The sequence below is a fragment of the Miniopterus natalensis genome, chromosome 1, assembly GCF_054644295.1.
Source record: "Miniopterus natalensis isolate mMinNat1 chromosome 1, mMinNat1.hap1, whole genome shotgun sequence".
Taxonomy (NCBI): Eukaryota; Metazoa; Chordata; class Mammalia; order Chiroptera; family Miniopteridae; genus Miniopterus; species Miniopterus natalensis.
The window spans coordinates 97,366,410-97,374,483 of NC_142081.1; the positions used below are offsets into that span (position 1 = coordinate 97,366,410).

An 8,074-nucleotide genomic window follows, 5' to 3' on the forward strand; every position below is an offset into this window, starting at 1 on the left:
AGGGGCAGCGCGGAGTCCGGCCAGTCGCTGCTCGCGCTCCTCTCTCGCGGCTCCGGGCCGGAACCCGCTCCGGGAAGCAGGAAGCGCCTGCTGGCGCTGCTGGGGGCTCAGGATGGCGGGGTCCGGCTGGGGCCCCCCGCGGCTGGACGGCTTCATCCTCACCGAGCGCCTGGGCAGTGGCACGTACGCCACGGTGTACAAGGCCTACGCCAAGGTGAGGACGGGGCGGGGCCGGATTGGGGAGCGAGAACTTCTGAGGGCCTGGCCCGGGGCGGGCCAGACCGTGAGGGAGCCCGGCGGGTACGCGGCTGAGAGGCTAGGGGAGGTCAGAGACTGCACGGGAGCATTAGGTGCCCGCGGCCTGCCACTTCCCGACCTGATTGTCGGCGGATGACGTGGAAGCTGACTGCCTCCTTTAGGTCTTAAAAACAAACACACATAAACACACCCGTGTTCGAGACCTGGGTGGAGCCTTGTGTCAGTGCCTTAAGAATAGGCTCAAAACAGGGAGGACACCCGGTGGGCTGGGAGGAGTCTTGGACAGGATTCTGGAAGGCTGGACCCACTTGGGAAGCAAAATGGGCAGTTCTAGAACACTGAATGACTTGCCTTAGCAGGTGCACTCTAGAAGGGCTGTAGGACTTAGCAACAGAGGGATGGAGAACAACAGGCTGGGTGGGGATTGCAGAATCAGGGGGCCTCATTGACTTGAGAAGAGGAAGCTGGGAAACCTGGATACTGGTGTGAGTGGCTAGGCCCAGAGAGGGGGAGAAGGGCAGAGGGAATCAGAGCCTTTCTGGCCAGGCATGGGCCCTGGCTCCCTCAAGACAGAGCCCTCAAATCTCCTACCCCCACAGAAGGACACTCGAGAGGTGGTAGCCATAAAGTGCGTCGCCAAGAAGAGTCTGAATAAGGCATCCGTGGAAAACCTCCTGACAGAGATTGAGATCCTCAAGGGCATTCGACACCCCCACATTGTGCTGCTGAAAGACTTCCAGGTGCGGGCCTGTGGTACATCCACCCCCAAAGGGAGCTGGAGAAGAGATATTCTCTTCAAGCTGCCTCTTTGCCTCTATCCACAGTGGGACAGTGACAACATCTACCTCATCATGGAGTTCTGTGCAGGAGGTGACCTGTCTCGCTTCATCCATACCCGCCGGATTCTGCCTGAGAAGGTGGCTCGTGTCTTCATGCAGCAGTTGGGTAAAAGCCTCTGACCCCAGACTTCCCATGATCTCGTCTTCCCTCTGTACCCCTACCCAGGCTTAGAGCCCCTGCATTCTTAGCAGTTGCCTCCTTTCCCAGGTTGGATTTATGGGGCCCTGTCTTTACCATGTGCCCATCTCTAGCTTAAGGATGTTATGAGAGACACAGAGGCAGGAGCCCTAATCTGTGAGAAGTCCAGATTTTCCACATGTGGAACATAATAGAAAGACCTTGTAGGACACTCCAGGGCCCAGTGGGTAGTACCAAGTGCTTTTCCAAGAGAAAGAGCAAAAGTCTAAAGGGTTGGGGCATCCAGGGAGGCTCCTAGGAGGAGGGGAGACTTGCAAAGGGGCCCAAGGGATGAAAGAGGGTCCTGGAGGTGGAAGTGGGGGGTTCTTAGAAGTGGCAGGAACCTGGTACTTGTATGTAAAGCATTCAGGAGACCAGCCAGGCCAGAACTAGGGTCATGCAGGCTTGAAGAAGCAGATGTCAGTCAGGGAAAGCAAGAGGCAGGTGGGAGATGAGCCCCTCTGACCTGTTTCTCTGCATGTGTTCTGTTCCCCAGCTAGTGCCCTGCAGTTTTTGCATGAACGGAACATATCTCACCTGGATCTGAAGCCACAGAACATTCTGCTGAGCTCGTTGGAGAAGCCCCACCTTAAACTGGCAGGTGTGAGTCTGGAACAGCAGGGGAAGGCTGGGCCTGGGTCTACACAACAATCTGTGGGCTCACCTGGGTCCTTAGAACTGAACAGAGCATCAAGGTTTGGAGGGTGGGTATGCACTCAGCAGCCCTGGTTCTGGAGCCTTCTATTGAGTTATCAAATAGGAATAGGCTGGGAGATCCAGGAATAGGCCGGGCCCCATCATCAAAAGGTAGGACCTTTCTCAGGCTACCCACACTCAACACTAGCAGTGTAATGGTTGAGAACAGGGTTAAGACTTAGTTTGTGCCAGGATTGGAGCTCAAGTTGTGACTCAACCTGTGGCATTGTTGGAGGGTGTGAGGTGGGGGAAGGGTGGTTATGGTCTCTGATAGAGTTTGGAGAAGAATTTACTTGAGGCTGGAGGTGGTATAACTTGAACTTGGTGGGACAGTGAGGGAGGATTCTAACCCCTAGTGGGCCATTATATTCATAGCTGATATGAGCAGGATGGGCTTGCTGGAAAAAGGTGCCTGAAGGGGCTGTATAGGATGGGTAGGATTTATGCCCCCATAGAAAGATATAGGAGGGTGTTCGAGGTTAATAATGAGCAAAGACTGAGAAGTAGGATTGATCGTGGTGAGTCTGGAAAGTGGGGAGGAGTCCTGTGCTGGAGCTCAAGGTAAGCCTTCAAAGGCCAAGAGCAGAGGCAGCTGGAATTTGAGCCCTGCTGCCTGGCCTCTTGCCTGCAGACTTTGGCTTCTCACAGCACATGTCCCCGTGGGATGAGAAGCATGTGCTCCGTGGCTCTCCTCTCTACATGGCCCCTGAGATGGTGTGTCAGCGGCAGTACGACTCCCGTGTGGACCTCTGGTCCGTGGGGGTCATTCTGTATGGTGAGAGCTCTGTCCCCTGCCCCCACCCTGTGAGGCCTGTCCTCAGGCAAGCCCTCTCTGGCCACTCCTGAAGGGCTTTAATGAGAAGGCTGACTCTAATGGCCCAGGGCCCCTGCTCTAGGGGTTGTCTGGCCCTCCCAGGAGTCGGCCAGGCCAGGCTGGACCCTGTGCCCTCCCAGCTTGCCCTCTACCTCCCTCCACAGAAGCCCTCTTCGGGCAGCCCCCCTTTGCCTCCAGGTCATTCACAGAGCTGGAAGAGAAGATCCGGAGTAACCAGGTTATTGAGGTGGGTCCTGCATGGCCTCAGCAACCTGTTGTGGGGCAGTGGGATTCAGAGCCCTCAAGTTGGAGACCTCACTACTCCTGTACAGACTGGAGTGTGGACTCCAGGCTACTTTGTGGTGTTGGGCATGCTTGAAGCTCCATTCAGTTCTAGGGACCCAGATCAGACCACAGATTGTTGTATAGACCCAAGCCAGGGAGGAGAAAACCCAAATTAGGGTTCTACGACAGCTCAGGGTTCCAGGGAGGGTGTAGGCAGGAGCCTGGGCAGGAGGCTTGGCTCTCTACTGCCTTCATCACCCAAACTTATCACTGCTCCCCCTGGCTCTCAGATTCTCCACCTGTCAAACATGTACCTCTGGGACATACCAGGGCAGGGCGAGGGAGGTTCTGGAGTCCAGTGTGACCTGTCCCCTGCCCTCCCCTCAGCTCCCCCTCCGGCCCCAGCTCTCCCAAGACTGCCGGGACCTGCTGCAGCGTCTCCTAGAGCGGGACCCTAGCCATCGCATCTCCTTCCAGGACTTCTTTGCCCACCCCTGGGTGGATCTGGAGCACATGCCCAATGGGGAGAGCCTGGCACAAGCAGTGAGCAGGCCACCAGGGATGGGCTGGGGTGAGGGCAGGTTGGGGTCATCTACACTTTTTGGTGGTGAACAGTTGGCTTGCCCCACAGGGGAATGAGGGTGGGCTCGTTCCCACATTATGGTGAGCAGAGGGGTAAGCGTGACTCCTGATCTCTCCATCCCCCAGACCACCCTGGTGGTGCAGGCTGTGAAGAAGGACCAGGAGGGGGATGCTGCGGCCGCCTTATCTCTCTACTGCAAGGCCCTGGACTTCTTCGTGCCTGCCCTGCACTGTAAGTGCGTAGGGCTCTGGGTACAGCAGGGGTGGGTCAGCCCTAGCTGCTGTGGATGGATTCCAGAAGCATCTCCCTATCCAGAATTTTATGGGAGACAAGTCAGAAGTTAAATCTGGAACTTGGTGTTTTTGAGGATTATGGAGGGTTTGGCATGGGACAGGGTCCTCATATGAACCACCACTGTTTGCAGATGAAGTGGATATACAGCGGAAGGAGGCAATTAAGGCAAAGGTGAGCGAGGGAGTCCCCTGGAGGATACAGGTGAGGGGTCCTGGGACCACCTGGAACTGGCTCTCTTAGAACTGGGACTTCCTCTACTGAGAAGGGGTCAGGCCAACTCCTGATATTACAGCTTGGGACAGTCACTGAGGACCTAGAGGGAGAACTTGGATGTGGATGCTGGAAAAGGAGGCAGGGTGGGACATCTCCACAGCCCCTCCTCAGCCCCTCGTTCTGCAGGTGGTGCAGTATGTGTCCCGGGCTGAGGAGCTCAAGGCCATCGTGTCCTCCTCCAATCGGGCCCTGCTGAGGCAGGGGGCCTCTGCCCAAGACCTGCTCAGAGGTAGGCCCAGCTCCTGACTGACCACCAGGCCCCCAAGTAGATTGGGGTCAGCTTCCTGAGAAGAAAAAACAAGCTGCTCCCCTCACCCTGAGCCTCTTTGCCTCTCATCCCAGAGATGGCCCGGAATAAGCCACGCCTCCTGGCTGCCCTGGAAGTGGCTTCAGCTGCGGTGGCCAAGGTTTGCACCCAGTAGGAGGGGTTCAGGTGGGGCAGGGAGGAATCTAGGTCATGATCCTAAATGACCTGGTATCTCTCTGGCTGCAGGAGGAGGAAGCTGGCGGGGAGCAGGATGCCCTGGACCTGTATCAGCACAGCCTGGGGGAGCTGCTGCTGCTGCTGGCAGGTGAGACCCCCATCACCATACTCCGATTCCCCGCTGCCCTGCCCTTACCACATGCCCTTCCTCTTTTTGCAGGGGAGCCCCCAGGCCGGAGGCGGGAGCTGCTTCACACTGAGGTGCCCACTGGGTTTGGGAGGGTTGGTGGGGCTTCATCTTCCCCTTTGACCCTCCTTCTATCTGGGAGGAACTCCTTGGGTTCCCTTGGGGTGTTTCAAGCCTGAGAGTCAGACATCACAAACCTAGTAAGTTGCTAGCCCCATGAGCTTCATAGGGGCTGGGAGCTCAGGTCAGGCAGTGGGACAGGCAGGATGTAGGAACCCAGCAACAAAGTTGGCTGGGCTGCTTCAGTTAGGAAGGCTTTCTGAAGGAGTGAGCAGTTAAAGGACTCAGAAGGCATTTGTTCTGATGGGCAGAGGGTTCTAGAGAGCAGCAGGAGCGAGGAGGTTCTTACTCTGAAGGCCCCTCCCCCACACCGATGGGCTTGTATATATTCCCTTGACAGGTTCAGAACCTATTGGCTCGAGCTGAATACCTGAAAGAGCAGGTCAAGGTGGGTACATGAGGAGCCCCACTGGGGCAAGGCTATGTGGTAGCTCCTCTCTGCTGGTAGCTGTCTGTCCCCTCTCCCCCCTGTTTGTGTCTCCCTTTCTGGGTTCCATCTGAAGGACTTTCCATTGCTGTCTCCATCTTTCATTCCCAGTTGCTCAGCAGCTGGTGATGTGGCTCCTTTGTGTGCCCCTGGCTGCCTCTCACCCCTGTGCTGCCTTTATGTTCCACAGATGAAGGAGTCTCGCTGGGAAGCCGAGACCCTGGACAAGGACGGTCTGTCGGAGTCTGTTCGGAGTTGTGAGTCCTGCCCTGGGGTCCCACCCTCTGCCCAAGGAGGGGTGAGGGCTAAGGGCAGCCCTGGATTCTGCCTCTTTTGCCAGAGACCTGACACTGGCCCTTTCCCCTTACCCCTCCACAGCTTGCACCCTGCAGTGACCCCAAAAGGATGACTGGACAGACAGACCACAGGCCACCTGGAATCGGGGGACACACTCATCCAGGCTGATGCCGAGAATTCTGTGGCCCTCTGCAACCTGGCAGAGTAGCCTTTCTGGATGGGCAGTTCTGTGACCACTGCGTCCAGGATCCCCAACACCCTTTAGAATACTTCCTACCCCACAAAGGCTCTGATGGCCCAGCCCGTGTATGTGTTGGGAGCACTGGGCCTGGCCCCAGGGGAGGGAGTGGGCCTCTGGGAGAAGAGTGTTTCATGTGACTTTGGTTAACTGGTCGCTGCTGGACCCTGAGCCTGTCAATTTGGGACATCAAGGCTCTGTTTTTGCTCTGAGAAGAGGGCAAGGGGCAGCTGTACTGTGTGCCCACCCCTGTCCTTCCTCGGAGCCCTTATTTCAACTCACCTCTATCCTTGCACTGGACCAGGGTGCTCTAAGACCCCTCAGGGACCACCCACCCCATGGTCTGCACTCCACCCCACAGAACTTATCAGTCATCTTGGAAGCTGATGCCTGCCCACCCTCTTTCACTATTTTTAAGTTAGTCCTTTGAGCCATGAAAATAAATATTTTTTAGGGTGGGGCAAATTGAAGAAACTCATGCCTTGTTCCTGCCCTGACCCAGGGATTATCAGGGGAGGGGTCCTTAATCCTCATTCCTCCATCCTCCATCCCTTTTTAGGGAATACCCCTTACTTTCTGCAGAGCTGGTCCTGGCCTGGGAGGTGGAGGTATGGGGGCTGCCTGACTCTTCAGGGTTTGGGGACTCACTAGCCCAGGAGACATTTCAGGTCCAACATGGCTGCTACCTCAGCATGTTCCCTGGACAAGCACCTTTCCCTTTCTGGATCTGGGCCTCCCCATCTCCATTGGTGTTACTATTACCTCCTTAGCTGCCCTTACCCCCATGTGGGCTTTTAGGAACACAAAGTGACTTGCATCTGGAGGAGATGTACACACCTGGAGTTATTGAGGGGTTTCTTTTTAAAACTCTGAGAGGCTGTTGGTGATTTCTAACCTTTCCACCCTTCAATGCCTCCTTTGGGCAAGATGTATCTTTCTGCCCTGTCAGAGGTCTGTGTGAAGTGTGTCATTCATTGTTTCCCTATTAAATTATTTTCTGAACTTGTGATTCCCTTCTTGCTCTGGAAGAAGAGAAGTAGTAGGTCAAAGTGGACAGCCCCTTTCCCTACACTAGTGCTATAGGGGCCCCAGGAAAACCTGGGTAACCTGATGGAGGGCTGAGGGAGGCCACAGGGTGGTAGGGGGAGTGAAAGCCACATCTGCCTTCTGCCCTCAGGCCCCAGGAGAGTCAGGCTGACCAGTTGCCATTCCTGCCCACCACCTAAGGGAGTAGTGGGAAGGGGACAGGCACAGGCCTGAGTGCCAGGCAAGGCCCTTCCTCTCTGCACCTGGAGAAGGGTGGACTCCATGGCAGGAGTACAGACCTATAAAACCTCTGTGCTCTGCACTGCACACTTCCTTGCCCCAGACAGGATCGCTGGACTTCCACCTGTCTTTCCTTGGGCCAGTGAGTGAGCAGGGAGCTGGATTGGGGCAAAAGGCATTCTCTAGGGTATCTCATGTTCATGCTCAACCCTCCAGGACCCCCAAAAGATGGGGTCATTTCTCAAAGTTCCCCACCACCACCACCCCTGCAAGGTCTTGGTCTGAACAGTGCTTAGAAGCATCTTTGGGGACTTAAGGGATAGGAAGCCCTGCCCCCCTAGAGAAGCACCAAAGCAGCAGTTACATAAATTTATGAGATACCAACCACAAAGATAACCTTCCAGCAAACATTAAAGGGAGGGAATTCTTTTCCCTGAAGTCCTTGGCCTGGCTGTGAGGAGACCATGTAGAGCAGTGGTCCAGAGGGCAGGAGGTGAGGCTAAAATCCTGACTCTGCCACTTGACCAAGAGACCCATTGACTGACTCAGCGATTTCCAATCTTGTTCATCTCATGGCACATAAACTAATCACTAAAATGTGGTGGCACACCAAAAATATTTTTGCTGATCTGACAAAAAAAATAGGTTAATTTTTATTCACTCACACAGGATGGCTGGCTATTGTGTTGGCTGTTGTCATTGTTTTATTTGACAATCTAAGGGGAAAGAGGTCAGTGCCACTGACTAGTCAGGTATTGCATATTTTAAAAATTCTTGCAGCACACGGTTGAAAATCACTGGACTAGCCCATTTCTCAGTAACACCGGGTTGTGGTGAAGTGCCCTGTGGAAATCTGTAAGATTGTTATGAGTTACTGTACACAAGTCTAGCACAC

The 8,074-nt window shown here is 55.2% G+C and overlaps 1 protein-coding gene across 1 annotated transcript; it reads left to right on the forward strand.

Annotated features, from left to right (window-relative positions):
* Window positions 1–112: 112 nt before the first annotated feature.
* On the forward strand, window positions 113–6,915 carry ULK3 (unc-51 like kinase 3). Its single transcript, XM_087824283.1, has 15 exons — window positions 113–214; window positions 858–998; window positions 1,083–1,203; window positions 1,772–1,876; window positions 2,603–2,746; window positions 2,950–3,032; window positions 3,458–3,613; window positions 3,779–3,884; window positions 4,078–4,118; window positions 4,347–4,449; window positions 4,563–4,627; window positions 4,714–4,905; window positions 5,292–5,339; window positions 5,569–5,635; window positions 5,757–6,915. The coding sequence occupies exons 1-15, from the start codon at window positions 113–115 to the stop codon at window positions 5,771–5,773; spliced, it is 1,491 nt and encodes a 496-aa protein (XP_087680409.1). The 3' UTR covers window positions 5,774–6,915.
* Window positions 6,916–8,074: the final 1,159 nt, after the last annotated feature.